The sequence below is a fragment of the Vulpes lagopus genome, chromosome 2, assembly GCF_018345385.1.
Source record: "Vulpes lagopus strain Blue_001 chromosome 2, ASM1834538v1, whole genome shotgun sequence".
Taxonomy (NCBI): domain Eukaryota; kingdom Metazoa; phylum Chordata; class Mammalia; order Carnivora; family Canidae; genus Vulpes; species Vulpes lagopus.
Genome location: NC_054825.1, coordinates 160,839,477 through 160,865,680, shown reverse-complemented (window position 1 = coordinate 160,865,680; position 26,204 = coordinate 160,839,477). Strand labels below are relative to the sequence as shown.

Sequence of the window (26,204 nt, the reverse complement as noted above, 5' to 3'; positions counted from 1 at the left end):
TGCGCCATTCCCATGTGGGGTAGGCACCTCGCTTGGCTGCACCGGTGGCAAGCCAGAGGCGACGGTGGGGGGTTCGACAGCCTTGTTCCGGAGCTTTACCGCTTCTGGGAATAGAGTCTGAGCAGCCAACGGATGAGCTCCCGAGGCAGCACAGTTCCTCAGCCGCTGAAGGGCCCCGTGCGCTCACCGGCAACAGGGAGTCCCGAGCCCGGGCCTCTGGACATCTCTGCCGTCCTGCTCGGCGCTGACCTGTGGGGATGCGCAGAGACCATTCCCCCCAACTTTCAGGGCCCTGACACCCTTGCGGCCACCACCCCCCATGCCGAGTACCACTTGGGGGCACGCCGTTGTGAGTGGGCAAAGGCCTCTTCCCGCCGTTGACCCCACGGGGCCCTCGGTGGGGGCCGAGCACAGCTTTCCCTGTCCTGAACTGTGAAGCCGCCTCCAAGGCCGGGCATGGCCTGCCGAAGCTGGACCAGCAAGGACCGTGCATACTGGTCTCCTTTCCGGGGCCCTGAGGCTGTCTCCAGCACCCTGACCCCTGCTCTTGGCTGCTCCTGGCCCCTGACCTGGCGGATGGCTAGTGACCCCGGCTCGGGCCACCTCGCTGGGGGTGCTTCCCGGACAAAGTCCCAGAGCGGAGCTCTGGGCGGCCCCACAGTGGGGCCACCAGGCAAGGAACGAGGGTGCCGAGGCCGATGTGCGCCCCAGGTATCCCAGGATTGCTTCAGCGGCTGTTGTTCAGACCACGTTGGCCTGAGCGCAACCGAATTGGAGGTTCTTCCTCCGCCTTCTCGGTGTGTGCGCCCGTTCCTCTGTGCCATCTGAGTCTTCCTGTGCGTGTCCTGCCCGTCAGCGCTGACTCTCCGTCTGCCAAAGGACCCGCGTGAACGCCGCCTGCTCCCGCAGCCAGCCCTGGCGCGCGGATGTCACCCTGGTCTCCCCCCACCGGCTGGTGGCATCCGGGGTGCGGTTGGCATGATGTGGGCCCCGTGCTGCGGGCGAGGTGCACGTGGTCGGGAGAGCTCTCCAGGGCACAGTGGCGGCTGGGGGTGGGGGAAGGGCTGAGCCTCCAGACGTGCAGGGGTCACAAAGGCCAATGTGGGTGTTCTTGGTGCCCAGAGCCCCCACCCCTTCGTACAAAGCCCTTTTAGGTTCTGAAACTCTCGAGTGCCCAGTGGCCGACTTACAGCCGCGGTGCTGCCAATCCGCGGGTGTGGCTCGAGGCCCCTTGTCCCCTCACCGCCCCGTCCCTCCCGCCTCGCTGCCCACCTGAGGCCGCGGTCCAGGGCATCTTACCCTGCCCCCCGAGGCTCCCTCCGCGTCCGTCTACTGTCAGTTCGACAGCGGCGATGTGTGGGCGGCAAGGACGCTTCTCTCACCGCTCCTGCTGAGGGAACAAGGGTGGAGTCCTGTCCACCCGTCCTGATCCGAGGGCCCGGCGCTCCCGGGACTGGGCCGTGGGCTGACCTTCGTCCGTGCGAGACTCTGGCCTCGACGGGATCGCCCGGCACCCCATGTCTGGCTTCTGTGCCGCGGTCGGGGCAGCTTCGGGGGAGGAGGGGGTGCTGGTGCTCAGTAAAGGCGCGAGAAACCCCAATCTCGTTCCCCTGGTTGCTTGTTTCTCCCCCGGAAAAGAGCGTCTTCTAGGGCTAAGCTGAAGCAGATCCCTCCGGGGGTGCACACTAATCAGAACAGCCTGATCAGCCACCCCAAGAGCTGTGTTCCTCTGGTTTTGGTGATGGGACCTCAGGGTGGGTGCTCGGCCCTGGGCAGCAGTAACCCATCTGAACATCTGTCCCCATTGCAGGTCGTGGTAGTTCTTGTGACTCTGGAGGCGGTGATGGTGGACCAGGGGATAGAGCCCCAGAAACAGCCACCACGCCTGAGGGCCGCAGCGGGGGCTTACGTTCGCTGCTCCCTGCCGCAGACCTGGGGAGACGTCGTGCAGGACATTTGGAGGGCCCTGTTCTGTGAGCGAGGCCGCTTTAGCTCCTTCAGCCTCCGGGTGAGGGTGGGGCCAGTAGCCGCAGGGATGACGCCCTGGGCGCGCCTGCGATGGAGGAGGGCCAGCTCCGAGGTGGCCTTGCGGGGACAGAGGGAGCCGCTGCCGTCCCCACCCCTCACCTCTGTGCGTCCCCCAGGCCGAGTTTCTCGCTGCCCTCCTCACCCCCAGCTCCCTAAGACACTTTCCAGGCCGGCCCTGCACCTCACAGCCGGTGCTTGTAGGCGGTGGGACCCGACTGTGGTCGAGAGGGTTTGCTGAGAACGGCAGTACCATCCTCGCTCTGCCCTGGATAATCTCCTGGGACAAGGCGACGGTGACCCCGTGACCCACCCAGGCACCTGCTGGAAGAACCAGCTCTCTGCGCTTCGGGGAGTGCATGGCTACAAAGCTGGACCCGAAGCAGGGTCAGCATCAGGAGGTAGCATGTGGCTGGCGCTCTGGTAGGGCAACCTCAGGGTTGGTAGTGGGGGCATCTCAGAGCCGAGCCCTGGGCAGCACCTGAAGGTCTCCCCAGGGCGGTGGGAGGACACGGGTCTGAGAAGGGTATGCTGGAGGGTTCACGGGGAGGCGGGGGTCACCTATAAGTCACTGCCCCCACTGCCCTCCCCACCTTGTGCTGCAGCCGGCAGCCATTTTGTGCCCAACGCCTCTGGCATCCCCCCAAAAAACCCATCAAAGGTCCCACATTTGTTTTCTGTCACTGCGCCTAGGTCGTCCCCACTTGCAGGTGTTTTGTGGTGCATCTGCTCGCGGGGGGGCTCCCTTCGCCCCTGTAGTTCTTGGTCTCCAGCCATCTGCCCGGATCCTCCCAAAGGCTCTCTCCCCACTCTCCAAGCCTTGGGACCCCGGCGGCCCTCCTCAAGATGGTTGACTAAAAAGTTACTGCTTGAGAATAGACCTGTAGGTTGATAGGCTTTGTTAGGTGGTTGGCTGTTAAATGAGCTTGCTTTTTCTGCATTTATGATCTCTAGTGTATGTTGTGTTGCAGTACTGTTTATAATAAAGTGGTTTTCTTTTTACTACTAGTGTTGAGTTTTTGATTGGCGGGGGTACCCTCAATGGTTTTAGCACTATGAACATTTATTCAAGGGAGTTGAAATAAGCAAAATTTAGAATGTGGAATAGGCATTGTAATAGGTTCAATGACTGTAGTTAACTTCAAATTAGAAGAGTAGCCAAGCCCTTTTGAAAGGTTAAGATTTGAGACACATCTTACATGCTGTGATGGAACATTTTTTCTATATCCTGATTTTGGAATGAATTAAGACTTTAAAAACCTGCTAAGACCAATGGTGTTGCAGGCTGTTTCACCGGCTCTGAAGATGTGTATCATTGTCTCTTGACCACATATGAGAGTCAATAACTTTAAGGAGCAAAATTCTGCAAAGGTGGCTCTCAGCCTTTACCGCCATCTTCCTGGAAAACTCCACGCTAGGAGAGCCAAGCAGAGGAAGAAATGCAGAGGCTGAAGCATAAAAGATTGAGGGGGAGAGCCAAGTTAAGTTGCTAGCAGGTGACACCCCTACTGCCCCAGGGCCATAAACCAAGGAAAGCCACAGGCCAGGGCCATTGGTAACAATTGCTGGGAGTGCAGACCTTATGTTCTAGAGCTTTGATTAGAGCAGCCATTGGCGTCTGGTTGCAGCAAGACCTGCCTTTTTGCTCTCAAAGCCAAAACCATCCCTTTTGGTCCTTTGCTATGTGGACCTGAGACTTTTGGGACAAATTCTGCTTTCATTTATGGCTGATTGTAACATGTCTACAAATAAATTCTCCCTTCTGTCTACAGGTGGGGGGGGGGGGGAAGACTTAGCAAATGTGACTTTTGAGATTACCGTTGATATTTAGCTGTTTTCCCAGTGTAATATAAATCCCAGGAAGGAGGGGGAGGACTACTCTACAAAGGAGTTTAAAGGTGGTGACTGGAAATGAAGGTGCTCAACTGCTGACTTTGATGAACATGAGGGGAAGTGATCTTGAGCCAAGGAGCCAGAAGGAAGGTGGCAGCTCTGGAGGAAAGGTGTAAAGGATGAGGATTTGACCCTAAAACCTGTGCCCCTATGGATGCCTGGACTTTAATCTTATCCTCTACATGACCACATTCCTCTGAGCTCTAGAACCACTTAAGAGGAACAGGTGTTTGTTTTATACCACAAAACTGGTAATTCAGCTTCAGTAGCCATAAAGAAGTTAAAAGTTTATACTTGTTTTTGGTGTCAAATTACATGAGAAATGCATTTTGAAAAAAAAATGTACTTCATTTTTAAAGAATTCAAGGATGTTACTACATAAATTGGGTGCATGTGAGATAGAAGAAATAATGGTAGGTAAAAAGGATGAAAAAGGGAGGAGTTTCAGAATCATTCCTTTCCATTTTGCACGTAGAACATGAAAATCACCTATGAATGGAAAATTAGGCTATAGGTCTCAAGGATTTTTAAAACAGAAAATGTTCATTTCAGAAGTGTATGTGCCAAAACTTACCCGCATTTCAGGGGCAGTTTCTATTTAAATTTTAGTGGAAAACTTCTATTTTAAGACACAGATAAATTTTGTTCTAGAATACCCAAGATCACTCCTCAGGTTCAGTGATTCACTAGAAAACTGTCTGGATAAACTGTTTGGATAAGGACTATTCAGCATAGGGAAAGAAGGGCAGAAGCTGGAAGAGATCTCCCTGGTCTCTCTCACACAATCAGGAAACCATAGTGACAATACCCATGAAGTTTGGCCAGCACAAAAAAAAAAAAATCTCTCTGGGTTTTTTCTCTGTGTGTGTGGGAGTTGTCTTGTGGGCAAGGAGTCCCTCTGGGCTTGGCTTTAGTCTCCTCAGCTGCTCCAGAGGTCAAGCTGACAGGCCTTAAGCTCCCCACTATCCATAAATCATATTAATGAGCACACACTATTGGGTATGGGTGGCCCAAGACCCCAAGTAGTTTAGCAAAGGTATTTGTTTATCTGCAGGTAAAATGTTCCCAAAGGCTCAGGGGTTAGCTCCCAGGACTAAGGCCAAGTTAAGTGCTTAAACCTTCCTTTGGAAGGTGGAGGGGTCAGGAGAACTTAAAGGGTAATATTTTTAAAAGTCGTCCCTTCACATCATTGAGTGCATTTTATTATTCCCTATGTTTGTGTAGCAGTAGCTGGCTGAAAATAGACCATTTACTGTCCTTTCTTCTCAAGGCACATTTTGGTTGGCAACTTTCATACTCACAGCTGCAAATGCTGGAAATTAGTTAAGATAAAAACAATGGTTGGATTATTCCTCATTTTTAGCACCAGGAACTAAAGTTTAAAGTGTATGTGGCCCATCATACTGTTAACAGCACAAACAACTGGAATAGTTATTGGATTCCTTTTTTATTTCTTTAGCAGCACTCAAAACAACTGGAATTGGCAAATATTTATGTGAGGACGAGGTACAGGAAGCAAACTGAATTGTTAGGGGAGATGCACAATTCATTCATGGTAAGATACCACTACACACCTTTTAAGCACACCTTTTAAAACCACTAACACCAAAAAGACTTGAACAAATATTTCAATTATTCAACAAATATTCAATTTCAATATTTCAACAAATATTTCAATTGACCATATTTCAATTGGCGAGAACAACAGAAGAACTGGAGCAACCATTAGCACCTTAAAGACTCGGGCACTGCACTGCTAGGTGTATTAAACACACATTTTCAGAGAGTTTGTGTGTTCACAACAGGGTACCTGTGATAGCCCCAGGACACAAACCAGAAAAACCATTTGTTAGGTGGGTGGGTAACCAAAATAACTGTGTATCATTTCAGCAGTTAAAAAAAAAAGGTCCCACTATTCAATACCGATTGTCACTATTAGTTATGGTCTGTTACTTCGGTTCCCTTTTAAGAGCCAACTTAAGACTAGTAACCATATTAATAGTAATTGCCTGGGAGTCCAGACAGAGAGGTCAGAAGATTAACACACTTTATGGTTAAGTCTGATGGTTTCATGTCAGCACATGTATGTTAAAATTGACCAGTACTAGCTGCTGCACTTTTTTAAATGCGTACCAATTTTAAGTGACCTTACAAAATACATTTTTTCACATAAAAATCTGAACCTTTTTGGAAAGTAGGAATTTGACAACCCTAGGTACTATAGCTCCACCCCTATCATGAGGGGGAGCTCTGCTGCACTAGCTTGACAAGCAATGCCACTGGAGTACAGGTCAACTGTGAGCCAAATCTCCACTGCTCATAAAAGTCATATGCCTGCTGCCTTCATAGGTCTGAACTTCTAATTCTGTTTGTAACTCCCTCTCCCCCCACCTTTAACTGTAGAGCGAAGGAGCCCTGGTCACAGGAACAGTTAGCTATAAAGGGCTCCGGAATTTCTGCAACGACCTTACTGTAAGCCAGCTGTGATGACTGGAAATGTTTGTGTAGGCATCACAGCCCCTCCAGTTCGCTGGTTTTCCACACTCTTTATTTCACCCAGTGTTTTTGTACTTGAATATGGTTCCTGCCTGGAATCAGAGATACTGGCCTACCAAACATGGCTCTTTTTTGAGGTCCATTATGTGACCTCCAATGTGAAAAAAGAAAAGCTAATCCAAAAAAATACATGATTCTTAACAACTGTCCTCTCAGGGAGACTTCCAGACCCACAGAAAATGCTGACATCTGGATTACAGAATTGGTCACACAAAAAGGACTGCCCTGTAATCCATTCTAGGAAACCTTGGGCCACAATGTAAATTACGGCAAAACTGTCTATTCTGTGCCATGATACTATATTCCCACTGTGGCATACAAAGTTGAGACACCCACAAAAAAACTTGCAGTGACAAATGTGGCAAGAGCCCTGGAAAGGTTAGAAAATATAACATAGCTCCCTACATGTTCAGATATGCAGTAGTGTTAGTTTTAAACACCCAGCTGGTTCTCTGCTATCTCCATATCATTCTAAGTCCTTTCTCCAGGGTGAACTTTCTGGTGTCGAATGAGGTTAGACCTACGGCTAAAGGCTTTCCCACATTCAGTGCACTTGTAAGGTCTGGCTGGGCTGTGAAGTTTCTGGTGGTCAATCAGAGCAGATCTTTGGCTGAAGGCTTTGCCACAGTGACTGCACTCAGGAGGGTTTTGTGTGGCATGAACTTTCCGGTGCTGGGTAAGTTGTGTGCTCTGGCTAAAGAATTCTCCACATTCACTGCACTCATAGGGTTTTTCTCCAGTGTGAACTCTCTGGTGTTGAGTGAGGCCAAAGCTTTGGCTAAAGAGTTTCCCACATTCATTGCACTTGTAAGGCCTCACTCCAGTGTGAACTCTCTGGTGCTTGATGAGGGTGGAGCTTTGGCTAAAGAGTTTCCCACATTCACTACATTCATAAGGCTTTTCACCTGTGTGAATTCTCTGGTGTTTGATGAGGCTAGGACTTTGATTAAAGAATTTCCCACATTCACTGCACTCATAAGGCCTTGTTCCTGTGTGCACTCTCCGGTGTTTAATTAGGTTTGAGTTGGAGGTGAAGAATTTTCCACACTCACTACATTTATAAGGCCGTGCCCCTGTGTGAATTCTCTGATGTTCACTAAGGCTGGAACTTTGGCTAAAGAACTTCCCACAATCACTACATTCATAAGGCCTTTCTCCAGTGTGAATTCGCTGGTGCCGAACAAGTGTGGGTTTGTTACTGAAGGCTTTACCACATTCATTGCACTCATAAGGCCTTTCTCCAGTGTGGACTCTCCGGTGCTGAACAAGTATATGTTTGTAGCTGAAGGTTTTCCCACACTCACTGCACTCATAAGGCCTCTCTCCAGTGTGGACTCTCTGATGCTGAGCAAGTCTGTATTTTCGGCAGAAGGCTTTCCCACATTCGCTGCACTTATAGTGTTTTTGTCCGTTGTGAAAGGGCTCTGCACAGCTGGTGTTCTTAGGTAGTGTCCCCTGACTATGAATGAGCTGGTGCTGGAGAAGGCCTGAGCCATCAGGGAAGGGCTTCATCGACATGTGGGCTATGCAGCTCTTCACGTTCCTTCTGAAAGATTTCTCTCCATTGTCCTGCTTCTGGTGCTGGTGAAGCTTCCCCTGTGTCCTGCACAGTTTCTGGCCAGGGTTTGCTTCCAGGCTCTCAGCTGGATGTAAGTCACCTTCTGAATCCAGGCCACATGTCTCCTGGGTAGAATTTATCTGTGACTCTCCTACAGAAATATTCTGCCCAGAAAGTGCCTCCTCATCCTCTGTTCTCTGCCCACAACCTGAAAGCAGAGAAGAGTCAGGAGTTTTGGTAGAAGAAGACCACAAATGTGTGTCTGAAATCCCAAGAATGCCAGGGGATTGGGACAAAAGGAGCTTGGCGGAATGGGGTAGTTTGAAGGAGAAGGCTGGGTCACAGAACAGGGAGGACTCAGCAGGCAAAAGTCACATGGATGGAGTGTGACATGGGGAGGAGAGGCTGAGTCCACAACTCACTTCTTACGAAATGTGTTCTTGCCAGGGCTTTGGCTACCAGTGTTCAAGTATTATTTTAAGGGCATGGACACATTTAGTGTAGGCCAATATTGGAGAGCATAGCAGAAGGAGCGATAATTGGTGGAGGCCCCAAAGAAGGACAGAAGACAGGGGAGGGATATATACTCTCAGGTCTCTTCTGAATGGAAAAGTAACAAGTGGGCAAAGTATCAAGAAAGAGGAGGAGCCTCTGACCTTGGCATCAAACAGTGTAGAGCCCAGGCCACGTCATGTTCCTGACAGGATTCCCAGCTATACATCACATCTTCCCCCATTGGGGGGTCATATCGACTTTGTCATGTATGCAGTGTTCTAGCTCCAACTGGACAACATGGGATTTAGAAGATGCAAGCCTTTAAGGGAAAGACAGGCCAGCTAAGAGGGCAGCACCAAGGCAACCAACCCCAAAACAACCTCAGGAAACAAAAGTAGCATGGAACCTTTACTGAAAGAGCTTCAGAACGGGGAGTATTGGAGCTATTTGTGAAAAGAGCTGTAGTATATATGCCCCAGCCTTGGCACCCAGAAAGAGGAGGAAAGACAGAACAGCCCAGGGAACTGGGGCTGGTGTGAGGGGACCTTACCCAATGATGCAAAAAGTGCAAAGACCTCTAGCATCACATCACGGTACAGGTGTCTCTGAGCCTCATCAAGAAGCCTCCATTCCTCCTGGGAAAAGTACACAGCCACATCCTCAAAGGTCAAAGAGCCCTGTGATGATGAGGACAGTTGTGTCCATAAGCAGCCTCTTCTGCAGGACCCTGTAAACTACGCTGAACCCCAGCCCACATTCACTCACTTCTCTGCTCATCATCTTCCTTTGCTTTCCAACTTAAGCAGTATCAACAAAGAGGCAAGTGCTCAGACAGATGCCTTCTGAGCTCTGGGCCTGAGATGCAGGATCCCCAACCCTTTTCTCAAGACATCTCAGAGTCCCAAGAATCATGCCTCCCAGACAACCATGTTGGGCCTAGCATTCTCTTAAATTTCTACTCATTGGATCATACCTCCATCATACAGCATACATCTGATCCCCATCACTACTTGGCCCATGATACTGACTTTTGTCTGTGTGTGGAATCTAGGAAATGCTTCAAGTGCAATAGATCCCAACTTCCAATGGCCTCCAGCCCTGCACAGAAGGGGCTTCTCCACCTGACCTTGTTCTTGGCTTAGACCACATGCAGATCTAAATACCCTTGGTCACATTCCACTTCTATATTGCACATTATGTCTTTTTGCCAGTTCACCAGGTACAACCTATGTCCCAATAACACACTTTATGTAAGCTAATCTGATGACCTCCTGACAGAACCACCACAAAAGCCTGGTTGGGTGAGTGCACAGAAGAGTGAGTAAGGACCAGTGTGATTTCACCAACTCACCTCTATTATTGCTGTGGTCTCACGATTACTCCCATGAAAATCTGGCAACCTGTCGGAGTTTCCTCTCCCCATACCTCATGCTACATTCCTGCTAATTCTGACTATTCTGGCTTGTCCATCTTTGTGCCATCTATCCTCTGCAGCTCTCCTCCATTTTCCTCCAATGGCAATGCCACTATGATCTGAACATGCCTCCTCCTCTATCAGATCCAGAGTCCTATCTCAGGATACACACCATACACAGTGTGGATGTCTTGGGAGCTGGATGACCAGCTATCCATTTGCCACCCATCCTTGGGAGTCTCTGAAACATATGAGACTCAACATAGTCCAAACCTAATTTCTTGATAGTCTCACCCAAACATATCCCTACAAAAGCCATGGAGTCATCTTTGAGGTCAGCCCTACATTAAACACAAATCCAGAAGCCAAATATTTCTCCTACCTCATCTACCACTTTGGCCCAGCTACAATGAATACCAATCTAGACCACAGTACTAGCCGCAGTGATGACCCCCTTGTCTCCCTCTCTCCCAGTCTCTGGTGTATTCTATCATCAGGGGTGGCTTCTGAAGACCTTAGCCAGATTTGGATTTCTCCTCTGCTCCCAAATTGGGTGGCCGCTACCATCACTATCAGAGCAGAACCCTGACTCTGCTCTCCTTGACTTCTGTTCTCAGCAGACCTAACAAAGACCTATGAGACCTAGAACACTCCCCTTAACACTCGCATCTCAGTCTTGCCTCCAAGCCCAAGGCTTGGTACATACTGATCCCTAAGACAATCTTTCACAGCTTGCCCTGTTGCTGGCCCAAAGTGAGAATCTCTCTCCATACAACCTCTGACCTGGGCTTAAGGGGTTATTTAGAGTCTCTAAACACCAAGGGCAGGAAGAGTACAGGAAAAGTTCCAGGACACCTGACACTCACCAGTGCAGGGTCCATAAGTGCTTCTGCTGAAAGCAGAACCTGCAGGAAGAGCAGGGCCATGTTAGTTTAATTCCCATCAGGAATACAGACAAAAAAGTGAAACATTTAATAATTTTAGGTAAAGGAAGCTGAAAGGGATTAAGAAAGCACTTATAAAGGAAAGTATAAGGTGTTATGGAGTTATGCCAAAAGCATGCACGCATCCTCAGGAAAGTCTTTCTAGGAGTACAGAGCCTGTTAAGGTTGTGTTGTGTTTGAGTAACATCCCTCAGGTTAATGAGTAACCAGAAAAAGAGATAAATTATGTCCAAGTTTATGTCTGGGTGGGCCTCTGACCCTTCCATTTTATTCCTTATTATTCTGATTCTTCCTGTGCCAAAAATACATTCTTCTCTTTCTCTACTTTGTAGTTGGCCCTAATGGCTGGCCAGGTACATGACTCCTTATACTTCTTTTTCAATTTTTTCAATAAATGTTCAGAAAAATATTGCGAATATATTCTCTCCTGTGGTAGAGAACTAAACCAAACTACTATTTACTTGATTATCCATTCCAAATGAATGTCTGATAAAGAGGTTGTTGCTGGAGCTCCAGGAAAGGTGCTTTGGCCTCCTGCAGTTCAGAGTAATTGCATTTCTCAACTTACAGGAAAAGAAACAAGCTAGGACCTAACCTTTGTTCCAGTCTCCATTTTATCCTTAAAATTATTGAATTTTGCCTATTTTAGCAAAATATCCTATCATCATTTCCTCTAGCAGTAGTACCAGAGGAAGATGATAAAGGATGATAATCACTTAAAAAGCAAAAATCTTGTGGGTGTAGAGTATAAAAATTTACGATAACATTAAGTGTTTATCAGATAAACACTTTACAGTGTTTACAGATAAAATTTGTAACATGACATAAAGATCAGAAAGGGAAAACAGTTTAACTACAATAATTTTAATAAATCTAAACAATTTAGGAAAACTACATCATTAGAGAAGAAGAATCTCACAGAAAAATGCAGCCAAATAGACATAAAGGGTAAGATTAAATGAGAAAGAAATAACAAATCTTGACAGAATTCGTAAGAAAGAGTACCAAACAAAACGAACAAACAAAAGACTGTGGAGAAGAGAACACACATCTAGAGTTCATAAACTGGAGCCAGAAAACCCAAACCCAACAGTACTAAAAGATTCAGAGCAACCAAAGCTAAAAAGCTTGATGTTATTATGCATGTTACTTAAGGATGCCAGGGGGCACCTGGATGGATCAGTCCACTAAATCCAACTCTTGGTTTCAGCTCAAGTTGTGATCTCAGGGTTGTGAGATGGAGCGCCCCCCTCCCCAAGATGCCTGGGATTCTCATACTCCCTCTGCCCCTCCCCCAGCTTCGTGCTCTCTTAAAATAAATAAATCTTTAAAAAAAAAGATTTAAAGATTTATTTATTTAGTCATTATTTAGTCATGAGAGAGAGAGAGGCAGAGACACAGGGACAGAGGGAGAAGCAGGCTCCATGCAGGGAGCCTGATGTGGGACTCGATCCCGGGACTCCAGGATCACACCCCAGGTCCGAAGACAGGCACTAAACCGCTGAGCCACCCAGGGATCCCCTAAATAAATCTTTTTCTTTTTGTTAAAATACCTGTGTGTCCCAAATATTTTAGAATTTGAGAAGCTTCTTTTAAAGTGACAAGGCTACATAAGTAAAAATAAACATTAAACATCACTTTAGCATGCAAGAGTAATTGTTCCTAAAGAGGTGATAACATTATAAGGCTGTTCTGGTAAGAAAACTATACGCACAGAAATTAGGTTGAAAAGACCAGAGCTCATAAAATAGGACACTCATGGGCCTTGATGCTTCAGTGGCAGTACAGAGCATTAAAACAGCAGCTTATAAAACTGCTGTGTAGCAAAACAAATTTAGACCTCCACTTCAAATGCACACAAAAAAGTAATTTCAGCTGGACATGCTTAGCTGGGAAGACAAAAATTACATCTCGTATGAATGAATAGAATAGATTTTTTAAACCGAAGCATCATAGTAAAGAATCCCACTACAATAAAGGGCTCCTGTTGTCATAATAACTGAAATGGCAAGCTAAACAGTTGAGTAAAAATTACACAAATTCTTGAATCCTCCATAATTGTTAAAATAAATTTAAAATGTTAACATTTAATAAACTGAAATCTTCTGTATGTAAACAAGAATTCCGGCAAGCACTTTCTAAGAAGGCAAATGTAATGGTAACCATTAAAAGCAAAACTCAGTAAGGCTGACCTCACAAGCCTGACACTGCCTAGAACTAATAAGACTGTAGAAATTCGTAAATATTGTAAGCTGCTACTGGTATATAGATTGGTAACATTTTGGAAAGCCAATTTGGCATTATAAAGTAAATTTAAACCTCTGACTGTGGAAATCCGTATTTAATATATATATATATGCTAGACAACTGTGTGCTTGTATATCCTAGAAAATGTGGATATAGTAGCAATGTTTTTATAAATGCAGAAAACCATGGGCAAAAACAAAGACATGTTTTCCAAGTATCCATACCATAGAATATGGCACAGAAAAATGGATAGATGTAAAAAGTTAGTCACAATATACTATTGTGATGTGATTGTGATGTCAGTCCTTTCATAGTGTTTGAAGTCACATGGAAACTATTAATACTATGATGCTGAGTATTTCCCACATATTTGCTCAAACTGTCAAGACAATAAAATATGCTTACTTGAAACAGACAACAGTCTAACTTCGGAGACTGGGATAATTGTGGAAAGACTTGCACAGCTGGCTTCTCGGTCTTATTTATAACTCATTTCCTCACTTGGCCAGTGTGAACATAATTAGAACGGAGAGATCAGGTCGGCAGGAGAAGCTCTCAACCCTACAAATGCTGTTTTCTTGTGCGGACTCACAGGAAAAGAGGTGGACTCTCCCAGGAGCTACTACTTGACTATCCCTGCCAACAGCCCAGCCAAAGAGAAGCCACTATACTCACGACGCCCACTTTGCCCAATGAGCTTTGTTCAGAGCAGCCCTTTCCAGACTTGCCTGGATGCAATACTCTTGTATTCCCGAGTTAAACCCAAATAAACCCATTTTGGGTGGTAAAAAAAAACTGCCCGTTTTATTTCTAAGGTTAACAGCAATAATTACAGGTACTAATTTTACAGTTGGTTATTCAATTGCACACGTACATTCTGTGCAAGTCTCTTCAGGCAAGTCTTATTTCAAAATTTGGAAGATCAAAGTAAATAGGACCCTCCTGAGGACAAAAACACGAAATTCTAATGCAGAATGAAGAGTTGGGTGCTGGCCCAGAGAAACGCAGCGCTTACCTGAATGGGAATCGCCACGGCAGCTGTGGCCGGGTGCGGGGGGGAGGGACACCGTGGCAGCGTAGCCTTCAGTCCCGGCGACAGCTACGCCGAATCTCAGCGGAGCCGGCGCAGCGCATCCTGAGCCCTCACCTCAGGCGCGCCAAGGATCCCGACCGGAGACAGGACCAAGTTTACAAGATGTCGCTGGAGGCCCACGCCGGAAAGCTCGCCCCGACGCTGTCCATCGGGCGGAAGTGCCTTTCATCGAGCCCTCATTGGTCCAGTGGAGGGTACGCTCGGCGCACTGCCTTCCGGGTAATGTAGTTCTGACGGAGCTACGGAACCCCTACAGGTCTCCATTCTTCCTGACCCCCGGGTGTTTTCTAGCCACACCAAGAAAGGGGCTGGATCAGGATCTCCGCAGGTTTTGAGGGCGGAGCGGGGCGGGGCTCTGGCTTCTTGGAAGGGGGTCACCCAGATTTCCGTGGAACATAGCCTGTAGCCTGTGCTGATCACAAAACAGACACGTTTTCAGACGTTCCCCAAAACTACAAACGGTCTCTCAGACACAAAGTGCATCCACCCACAGCTGAGACCTAAAATATTCTTAATGCTTTTCAAGTACTTGTTAGAGCGGAATCAATTGATTCTGTAGTTTTTCTGTTAGAAAAAAGGTAGAGAGGCGCCTGGGTGGCTCAGTTGGTGAAGCATCTGACTTTGGCTCAGGTCATGATCTCAGGATCCTGGGATTGGCCTGCCTCTGGCTCCCTGATCTGGGGGAGTCTGCTTGACCCTCTCCTTTTGCCCCACCTCAAGTGGTGCTCACTCTCATATAAGTAAAATCTTCCTGGGGATTATGTCCAGCCCTTTCTCCATGTATTCCATTCCCTACTCCATCCATTCTATTCTAAGATTCTAAGCCCCATCTGAAAAGAGCGAGTGACTTACCACATGGGGAAAGGAGGCTTCTGAACACTGAAAAACAGAAAAGGATGAAGGCTGTAAAATGGTGCAAACATTATGAAAAACAGTTCCTCAAAAAACTGACCATATTGCCATATGATTCAGCAATTCTTTTTGAGTATATATGCAAAAATAATTGGAAAGCAAGGTACTGAAGAAATCTTTTTTGGAAAGTAAGGTGTTAAAAGAAATATTGGTATACTCATGTCCATAGTAGCATTATTCAAAATAGCCAAAAGAGGTAGAAGCAACTCATGGTCCATGGGCAGATGAATGGATAGAGAAAATAAAGAAAATGATGTGCAAAGGCCAGGGAAGGCAAAAATGGCTAGTTAGGTAATGGAATTAGGTTTAACAAGATGAAAAGAGTTATGGATATCCATGGTACAAGGTGACCATACTTAACATTCCTGAACTGTACCCCCTAAAAACAAGATGGTAAATTTCACATGATGTGGTAAATTACACATCATAAAATACATAATACATAAAACTATGTATTAGCTTTTTTATCCCCAGTGCTAATTTAAAACATACTTTTGGCAGAAATCTTTCCCCATTTGCTCTACTCACAAGTTCAAGTTCTTTCTCTGGTTCTGAATGAGATGGGAGTCTTGGCTCAAGAATTTCCCACATTCCCTGCACTCCCAATGCCTTTACCCAGTGTGAATTCTCTGATGCTTAATGAGATTGGTTTGCACTGAAACACTTCCCCACATCAGCTGTACTTGTAAAGTGTCCTCCAGTGTGCATTTTCTGGTGACCAATGATGCAAGACTTAGTAGCAAAGGCCTTGCTATATGCTGAATTCATAAAACCTTATAAAACCTTGGCCTGGTGTATTCTCTGGCGTTCAGTAAGACCAAATTTTCCTGTAAAGAAGTCTCAAAAAAAAAAAAAAAAAAAGGAAGAAGTTTCCACATTTTCTGATGCTGAAGGAGGTGGGACTTACTGATGAATGCCTTCCCACATTCACTGCACAAAGAAGGCCATTCACCAGCGTGAACTCACTACTGTTTAAGGAGACTGGAGTTATATGTAAAAGACTTCCTGCATTCACTGCACTCTTTCTACAGTATGAACTTCCTGGTGACTAGTAAGTGTGGATTTTACCACACTGGCTACACTTCAAAACCCTTCTTCACAGTGATTGCTAAAATGTTTACTGAGGTTAGAGTTGTACCTAAAAACATCCCATTTTCACCACACTCCTAAGGCCATTCCCCAGGGTAGACTTTCTGGTACCCTACATGTATATCTTGAGGCTGAAGGCTTTCCCATACCAAGTCTACTTACAATCATTCTGTCCACTTTCAAAGACCTCTCTACTTGGTGTTCCTGTGTGGCTTCAACCCACTGTGAGTGGCTAGCAGGGTAGTAAGGCTGTGAAGTCCTCTCTACTCTCCCTCCATGCCAAGGTCTTATCTGCCATATAAGGTACAAGGTCCAAACAAAGGGCTCCCTTCATACTTTATGGAAAGTTATCTCTAGCCTGCTTCTTTTGATGCTGCTGCAGGTTTGCCCCACGAGTGCACAGGCCTTGCTCAGAGTGTGTTCCATTATGCTCAGCCAAGCACAAAAGGTCTTTTAAGAGCAGGCCACACATCTCACGGGCTGGGCCTCCAGGATGGATGGGCCTGGCTTTGGGGTCCTGACTAGTGACGCTCCTGCAGAAACACCTTGCTCTGAAGGTGCCTCCTCATCCTGGGCTCCATGCCAGCAACCTGGAAGCAAAGAAATGCTGGTAAAGTGCATACTAACTCTATGGGGGAAGAGACAGCCCCATCAGGAATGTGTGTCAGACACACCCATGGATGAGGCCATGGGCCTGCTGATGGGCAGCGGGGCCTGGAGACAGTGAGAGGAAGGCCTGCTGTGCAGAGCTCAGCCTCGCAAGCTCCCATGATGAGAGAGCCCTGGGGTTCTAGGGAAGGACCCAAGAGAGGGGGAAGTGCAGGAATGAGAGGTGGGCTCCCAAACCCCTCCCCTGCCAATGACTTTCAACAAGGCCATAGCTGCTGGTAACTGGTGAGCACTGATACAAGACTGGGTACAGACAGAGGAGTGTGTGATTCCAACACAGTAGCTGGTATTCAGAGACTACTTAAGGATATGTGCAGCCTTCCAAGGAAGCAATGAAAGGGAAAAGATGAGAGCCGAAAGTCAGAGTAGAAATATTAGTGAGGAAAAAAAGGTAGAAATGAGATGTGGCTACTGTCCACTGTCTCCATCACACAATGGTAGATGCAGAAGAGATGCTCCATGGGAGAGCCACATTCTTTTGAGCCTCTCTTGATGTTGCAGAAGTAATGTCTACCCTATCAGGTGCCTGGGGCCCTCCTATTGCTCACTGTGAGCAACTGTCTGGGCCAGGAAAAGGACAGTCCTAGGGGAAAGACAGGGAAAGGGAGTTGCCAACACCCACCCAGAATGACCTACGCCACACTGACATCCCACATTTTAAATTTGCAAAAACTTCACAGGAAATCTGGCATTGTGATGCCCCCAGCTATGGTTTTCTTTTTCAATATTCCCCTGGCTATTCGGGGTCTTTTCTGATTCCACACAAATCTTATTTTAATTTTTATTTATTTATGATAGTCACACAGAGAGAGAGAGAGAGGCAGAGACACAGGCAGAGGGAGAAGCAGGCTCCATGCACCGGGAGCCCGACGTGGGATTCGATCCGGGTCTCCAGGATCACGCCCTGGGCCAAAGGCAGGCGCCAAACCGCTGCGCCACCCAGGGATCCCCACACAAATCTTAAAATAATTAGTTCCAACTCTCTGAAGAAAGTCCATGGTATTTTGATAGGGATCCAGTGTCTGGGTGACTCACATGCCCGGGGGCATGAGGGTTAAGAGGGTTCCCAGTCTGAGGGATCCTGGTAGGTGCTCTGTTCTGGGGAGTGAATTTCTCCATGTCCTGCTGTGTTCGAGGGTTTGTGGTGTATGGGCGCCTGGTCAGCCAGGGATCTGGAGCATCCATTTGTCCACTACTGAGCTGGGCCAGGCAGCTCGTGGCCTGAGGGCCCGTGTTCCAATGGCCCCCACTGTGTCCAGTGATGTGGTGACTCCTTCTCCCAGGACTTACTTGTTTCATACAATGCCTTCTCTGCCTGGTGCCTGGAGGCACTGCAGACACTGTACACATGGGGGTGGAGTGGAGGTTTAGGGCATTCATGTGCCCTGTACTGAGCTGGGTTGGAGAGCTCCAGAGAAGCAGTGAGTGCCCTGGGTTCCCTCAGGAAGGGGACTCACAGCTTTCCTGTGTTGAGCCCCGGGTTGACCCCAGAGGTGTGGAGGCATTTCCCCTCTGTCTGAGTATCCATGGTACCCATTACCGGTGTCCTGCTCCCACAGTCCACATGAGAATATGTCCGTGAGCAGCCAGGCCAACCTCTCAGTGGGAAATGGGAGCAGGAGTCGCCTGCTGTGGGTTCGTGGACTCTCAGGACCCCAGAGGGGGATGAATGGATGTGCAAACATGCAGGTGGAGCCCAAAGTCTTGGCGAGAGGACTGGGGCAGGAGGGTGGTCCAGGGGCTTGCCATGGGCATGGGCAGAAAACAGGGCAGACAACCTGAGGGAGAGCAGGGAGATCTGTGGCTGAAAGTGCCATCTCTGTCATCACGGGGACCTGCGCGGTTGTCATGCTTTCATATCAGCCCAGGTGCATCAGAATGCCTTTCTGTGACGTCACCGCCATGCCCTGGCCAAACAAGCACTCTCTCGGGGTGGCCTGGTTCAGGTGGCCAATCACCATGCAGCTCAGGTGGCCAATGTCAGATGGCTTTCTCATTGACCCTCCTGAAACCATTGCCTAGAAACAATTTTAAACGGAAAACAGAGTAGGAGGGGGCAAGATGGCGGAAGAGTAGGGTTCCCAAGTCACCTGTCCCCACCAAATTACCTAAATAACTTTCAAATCATCCTGAAAACCTACAAATTCAGCCTGAGATTTAAAGAGAGAACAGCTGGAATGCTACAGTGAGAAGAGTTCACGCTTCTATCACGGTAGGAAGACGGGACGGGGGAAGAAAGAAAGAAACAAAAGGCATTCAAGTGGGGGGGGCCCCCGCGAGGACCCGGGCTAAGGCCACAGCGAGTGTCCCCAGGACAGGAAAGCCCCATCCTGGAGAAGCAGGGGTTTCACCAATCTTCCCGGGAGTTGGAGCAGGATCCCAGGAGGGGTGAGGATGCCCTCAGCCTCCCTGGGACACTAACAGAGCACCAGTGAGCCAGGGAGAGCGCGCCACACACCGCGGCCGAGCTCCCTAAAGGGCTGCGGCATCCGGCGGGGCCCGGGAGCAGCTTGGAGGCGGCTCAGGCAGCGGCTCCGCAGGGAGCTAGCTGTGCCGCCCCGGGCGCAGCTCCAGCTCGGAAGCAGCTCAGGCAGGGGCTCCGCGCAGGGGGCTGCGCGGCCCTGGGAACTGCTCAGAATGCGCTCGGGCAGAGGCTCCACATGGAGGGGGCTAGGCGGCCTGATTCTTCACATTTCCTCCGAAAATCCCTTCTACCACAGACTTGACATCCTACTTGATAGAATATTCATTCTTCCAAACAAAGCCAAAAACCATGGGCCCATCCCTGATTCCACCTTTCCATGTCATCTCCCAGCATCCTCACTCTGTGGCAACTCTGTGCAGAATGCACCCAGAAAGCAACCCCCCTCCTTCCTGTCTGGCCACTAAGCAGCAGTCACCTGCTGGAGTGTCTATCTATAAACACCAGTCTATCCTCCACTCTGTAGCCATGGTAATCTGTTAAAGTTTTGATCATATCACTACCTCCTTAGCTCCAAACTTTCCCTAGGTCCCACTGTCCTCAGATTAGAGGCCTAGAACCCAAGGCTGTCATGCTAGGCCTGATCCCTGTGTGTCCTGACCTCTCACCCCACCAGTTGCCACCTCACCCCCTATCCCAACAGATATAAACAGTCGGGAAGCTTCCTAAACAATGCCAGCTAAGTCTCAACTGCAGGCATTTGAACACTGGATCTGTTCCCAGGATGCACAATACATCTTACCTGGTTGGTTGTCAGCAATGGAACTGACCTGCAGAACCCAGATTGAGTTCAGGACCCTGGACTTTGTGGAACCACAGGACTGTCAGCCCTGAAAGAGAGAGAACAGATGAAGATTCTTGGAACATCACCATTCCCTATATTGGATCACTTGAACCACTGGGGTGGAAGTTAAGGTGGGTGAGAGCCTGGGACACTCTCATCTCATTGGTGCAGGGTCCAGAAGCATTTGTCACCACAATGGGACCCTCTGGAAGGAGGGAGTCCAGGAGAACTGGGTAACCAGGGTAGGATCTTATCAGCTGAACCCCCACCATGGTCCAAACTGAGCTCCTCAGGCCTCAGTGCTGCCTCTGACTAGCTGTGTGACTCTGGAAAAGACTGAACCTTCCTAAGCATCAGTGCCCTTATTCCATAAGATGTGAATAAGACTGTTTTGCACCTTGTAGGGCTGATATCAATACCACACATATGCAGTACACACTATGTAGCCACTATCACTGTCCACAGCACCAATGGTTTTGTCTAAGTTCTCAGTGCAAGTGAAGTGGTTGGGCTTTAAATTTTTGATTATGTATTTTTCCCACATTTTAAGATTTTAAGAGGATGTGATACACAAAACTTACATCATAAGACAATACTCAAAGGTAAGTTAACATTTAAACCAATGGTTAGGGCAGCCCCAGTGGCTCAGCACTTTAGCACCGGCTTTGGCCCAGGGCATGCAGGATCGAGCCCCATATAGGGCTCCCTGCGTGGAGCCTGCTTCTCCCTCTGCCTGTGTCTCTGCCTCTCTCAGTGTGTGTCTCTCTTGAATGAAAAAAATAAAATCTTTAAAAAATAAAAATAATAAACCAGTGATTAAAGGGGATGCCCAGGTGGCCCAGCAGTTAAGCGGCTGCCTTTGACTCAGGGCATGGTCCCGAAGTCCCAGGATTGAGTCCCGACTTGGGCTTCCTGCATGGAGCCTGCTTCTCCTTCTGTCTATGTTGACTCTGCCTCTCTCTGTGTTTGTCTCTCATGAATAAATAAATAAAATCTTCTTTAAAAAAATTTAGGGGAGGGCCTCGGGAGCAGCTCAGGTGGCGGCTCCACACAGAGGGGGATGCGGGGCCCTAGGAGTGCGATTCCAGCGGCACAGGTCCCAGAGCCCAAGGCCCCAGGGGACATAGCCCAGGATCTGGCACTCCCCTTGGGACAGGCGGAGGCCGGGAGGACACAGGACAGCAAGGACACTCTTGCTGCCCCGTGGCCCCAAGCTGTGTAGATCAGCGCCTCCCACCCCTGGAGCATCCAGGCCCCTGCGGACTGGGAGACTGCAGTAGTTACTGCAGGAGCTGACTCCAGGGCTGGAGAGCTGGCCACAGCCACTATTGTTGTTCCTCCTGGTGTCACCTTGTGCCTGGCACTGAGCAGGGCTGCCAGAGAGCAGGGGCCTCACAGGATAAACAGATCCCACTGAACCGTGCACCTGGAAGGGGGTGGGGCATCGCCCCCAGGTGCACACACCTGAGGATCAGCACAGCAGACCCCTCCCCCAGAAGACCAGGTGGAAGGACAGGGGAAGAGCAAGTTCTTAACCAAGCAGCACTGGAAAGCTCCAGGGGAAGTCAAGGGACTTACAGTATATAAAATCAGAGTATATAAAATACCCCTCCTTGTTTTTTGTTTGTTTTCCCCCGTTTTTCCTTCCTTTTTCCGGTACAACTTGTTTTTAGCCACTCTGTACTGAGCAAAATGACTAAAAGGAAAAACTCACCACAAAAGGAAAAATCAGAAACAGTACTCTCTCCCACAGTTACAGAATTTGGATTACAGTTAGATGTCAGAAAGCCAATTCAGAAGCACAATTATAAAGCTACTGGTGGCTCTGGAAAAAAGCATAAAGGATTCAGGAGACTTCATGACTGCAGATGTTAGATCTACTCAGGCCGAAATTAAAAATCAATTAAATGAGATGCAATCAAAACTGGAAGACCTAATGATGAGGGTTAATGAGGTAGAAGAAAGAATGAGTGACATAGAAGACAAGTTGATGGCAAGGAAGGAAGAGGAGGAAAAAAGAGAAAGACAATTAAAAGATGATGAGGAAAGATTAAGGGAAATAAATAACAGCCTCAGAAGGAAAAATCTACATTTAATTGGGGTTTCAGAGGGCGCCGAAAGGGACAGAGGTCCAGAAACTGTATTTGAACAAATCATACTTGAGAACTTCCCTAACATGGGGAGGGAAACAGGCACTCAGATCCAGGAGATATAGAGATCCCCCTAAAATCAATAAAAACCGTTCAACACCCTGACATTTAATAGTGAAACTTGCAAATTCCAAAGATAAAGAGAAGATCCTTAAAGCAGCAAGAAACAAGAGATCCCTAACCTTTATAGAGAAGTATTAGGTTAACAGCAGACCTCTCCACAGAGACCTAGCAGGCCAGAAAGGGCTGGCAGGATATATTCAGGATCCTAAATGAGAAGAACATGCAGCCAAGAATGCTTTATACAGCAAGGCTCTCATTCAGAATGGAAGGAGAGATAAAGAGCTTCCAAGATAGGCAGAAACTGAAAGAATATGTGACCACCAAACCAGCTCTGCAAGAAATATTAAAGGGGATTCTGTAAAAGAAAGAGGAAGTCCAAGGAAACAATCCACAAAAACAGAGACTGAATAGGTATCATGATGACACTAAATTCATATCATTCAATAGTAACTCTGAACGTAAATGGGCTTAATGATCCCATCAAAGGCAAAGAGTTTCAGACTGGATAAAAAAGTAAGACCCATCTATTTTCTGTCTATAACAGACTCATTTTAGATCTAAGGATACCTCCAGCCTGAAAATAAAAGGTTGGAGAACCATTTACCATTAAATGGTCCTCAAAAGAAAGCAGGGGTAGCCATCCCCTTATCAGACAAATGACAGTTTTTCCCAAAGACTGTAGTAAGAGATGAAGAGGGACACTATATCATACTTAAAGAATCTATCCAACAAGAGGACCTAACAATCATGAATATTTATGCCCCTAATCTGGGAGCTGCCAAGTATATCAATCAATTAATAACCAAAGTTAAGACATACTTAGATAATAATACACTTATACTGGGAGACTTGAACTCAGCACTTTCTGTAATTGACAGATTTTCTAAGCACAACATCTCCAAAGAAACAAGAGCTTTAAATGATACATTGGACCAGATGGATTTCACAGATATTTACAGAACTTTACATCCAAACGCAACTGAATACACATTCTTCTTAAGAGCAAATGGAACTTTCTCCAGAATAGACCACATACTGGGTCACAAATCAGGTCTTAACTGATACCAAAAGATTGGGATTGTCCCCTGCATATTTTCAGACCATAATGCTTTGAAACTTGAACTCAATCACAAGAAGAAATTTGGAAGAAACTCAAACACGTGGAGGTTAAAGACCATCCTGCTAAAACATGAAAGGGTCAACCAGGAAATTAGAGAAGAATTAAAAAGATGCATGGAAACTAATGAGAATGAAGGTACAACCATTCAAAATCTTTGGGATACAGCAAAAGCAGTCCTGAGGGGGAAATATATTGCCATACACGCATCCATAAAAAAACTGTAAAGAACTCAAATACAAAAGCTAACCTTGCACCTAAAGGAGATGGAGAAAGAACAGCAAATAGATCCTACACCCAGCAAAAGAAGAGAGTTAATAAATATTCTAGCAGAACTCAATGAAATAGAGACCAGAAGAACTGTAGAGCAGATCAACAAAACCAGGAGTTGGTTCTTTGAAAGAATTAATAAGATAGATAAACTATTAGCCAGCCTTATTAAAAAGAGAAAAGACTCAAATTAATAAAATCATGAATGAAAAAGGAGAGATCACCACCAATACCAAGGAAATACAAATGACTTTAAAAACTTACTATGAGCAGCTATATGCCAATAAATTAGGCAATCTAGAAGAAATGGACGCATTTCTGGAAAACCACAAACTACCAAAACTGGGACAGGAAGAAACAGAAAACCTGAACAGGCTAGTAACCAGGGAGGAAATTGAAGCAGTCATCAAAAACCTCCCAAGACACAAAAGTTCAGGGCCAGATGGCTTCCCAGGGGAATTCTATCAAACATTTAAAGAAGAGGGATCCCTGGGTGGTGCAGCGGTTTGGCGCCTGCCTTTGGCCCAGGGCGCGATCCTGGAGACCCGGGATCAAGTCCCACATCGGGCTCCCGGTGCATGAGCCTGCTTCTCCCTCTGCCTGTGTCTCTGCCCCCCCCCCTCTCTCTCTGTGACTATCATAAATAAATAAATAAAAATTTAAAAAAAATTTATAAAAAAAAACGTTTAAAGAAGAAACAATACCTATTCTACTAAAGCTGTTCGGAAAGATAGAGATGGAATACTTCCAAACTTGTTCTATGAGGCCAGCATCACCTTAATTCCAAAACCAGACAAAGACCCCACCAAAAAGGAGAATTACAGACCAATATCCCTGATGAACATGGATGCAAAAATTCTCAACAAGATACTAGCCAATAGGATCCAACAGTACATCCAGAAGATTATTCACCATGACCAAGTGGGATTTATCCCCGGGATGCAGGGCTGGTTCAACACTCATAAAGCAATCAATGTGACAGATCATATCAACAAGAGAAAAAAACAAGAACCATGTGATCCTCTCAATAGATGCAGAGAAAGCATTTGACAAAATACAGCATCCATTCCTGATCAAAACTCTTCAGAGTGTAGGGAGAAGGAACATTCCTCAGCATCTTAAAATCCATCTACAAAAAGCCCACAGCAAATATCATTCTCAATGGGGAAACACTGGGAGCCTTTCCCCTAAGATCAGGAACACCACAGGGATGTCCATTCTCACCACTGCTATTCAACATAGTACTAGAAGTCCTAGCCTCAGTAATCAGGCAACAAAAAGAAATAAAATGCATTCAAATTGGCAAAGAAGAAGTCAAACTCTCCCTCTTTGCAGATGACATGATACTGTACATAGAAAACCCAAATACTCCACCTGAAGATTGCTAGAACTCATACAGCAATTCAGCAGTGTGGCAGGATACAAAATCAATGCCCAGAAATCAGTGGCACTTCTATACACTAACAATGAGAATGAAGAAAGAGAAATTAAGGAGTCAATCCCATTTATAATTGCACCCAAAAGCATAAGATACCTAGGAATAAACCTAACAAAAGAGGTAAAGAATCTATACCCTAAAAACTACAGAACCCTTCTGAAAGAAATTGAGAAAGACACAAAGAGATGGAGAAATATTCCATGCTCATGGATTGGAAGAATTAACATTATGAAAATGTCAATGCTACCCAGGGCAATTTACACATTTAATGCAATCCCTATCAAAATACCATGGAGTTTCTTCAGAGTTGGAACAAATCGTCTTAAGATTTGTGTGGAATCAGAAAAGACCCTGAATAGCCAGGGGAATATTAAAAAAGAAAACCATAGCAGGGGGCATCACAATACCAGATTTCAGGTTGTTACTACAAAGCTGTGATCATCAAAACAGTGTGGTACTGGCACAAAAACAGACACATAAATCAGTGTAACAGAATAGAGAATCCAGAAGTGGACCCTCAACTCTATGGTCAACTAATATTTGACAAAGCAGGAAAGACTATCCACTGGAAAAAAGACAGTCCCTTCCATAAATGGTGCTGGGAAAATTGGACAGCCACGTGCAGAAGAATGAAACTATACATTCTCTTACACCATACATAAAGATAAACTCAAAATGGATGAAAGATCTAAATGTGAGACAAGATTCCATCAAAATCCTAGAGGAGAATACAGGCAACACCCTTTTTGAACTTCGCCACAGCAACTTCTTGCAAGATACATCCATGAAGGCAAGGGAAACAAAAGCAAAAATGAATTATTGGGACTTCATCAAGATAAAAAGCTTCTGCGCAGCAAAAGAAACAGTCAACAAAACTAACAGAACCTACAGAATGGGAGAAGATATTTGCAAATGACATATCCGATAAAGGGCTAGTGTCCAAGATCTATAAAGAACTTATTAAACTCAACAGCAAAGAAACAAACAATCCAATCATGAAATGGA

The 26,204-nt window shown here is 46.6% G+C and overlaps 1 protein-coding gene across 4 annotated transcripts in view; it reads right to left on the bottom strand.

Moving 5' to 3' along the window:
* The window catches only part of LOC121484461 (zinc finger protein 773-like), an 86,154-nt gene that overhangs the window by 49,271 nt on the left and 10,679 nt on the right, over window positions 1-26,204 (bottom strand). Inside the window, exons 2-7 of one of the 4 annotated variants that reach the window (XM_041743769.1) lie at window positions 20,120-20,207; window positions 15,078-15,104; window positions 14,148-14,637; window positions 10,808-10,846; window positions 9,078-9,204; window positions 6,970-8,240 (exon numbers count right to left, since the gene is read on the bottom strand). In XM_041743769.1, coding sequence (XP_041599703.1) covers window positions 6,970-8,240; window positions 9,078-9,204; window positions 10,808-10,822 — 1,413 coding nt within the window. In that variant the 5' untranslated portion in view covers window positions 10,823-10,846; window positions 14,148-14,637; window positions 15,078-15,104; window positions 20,120-20,207. Of the gene's footprint in view, window positions 1-5,346; window positions 8,241-9,077; window positions 9,205-10,807; window positions 10,847-14,147; window positions 14,638-15,077; window positions 15,105-20,119; window positions 20,208-26,204 lie in introns of those variants that run through there. The other 3 variants (XM_041743766.1, XM_041743768.1, XM_041743767.1) reach the window with 3 other exon arrangements.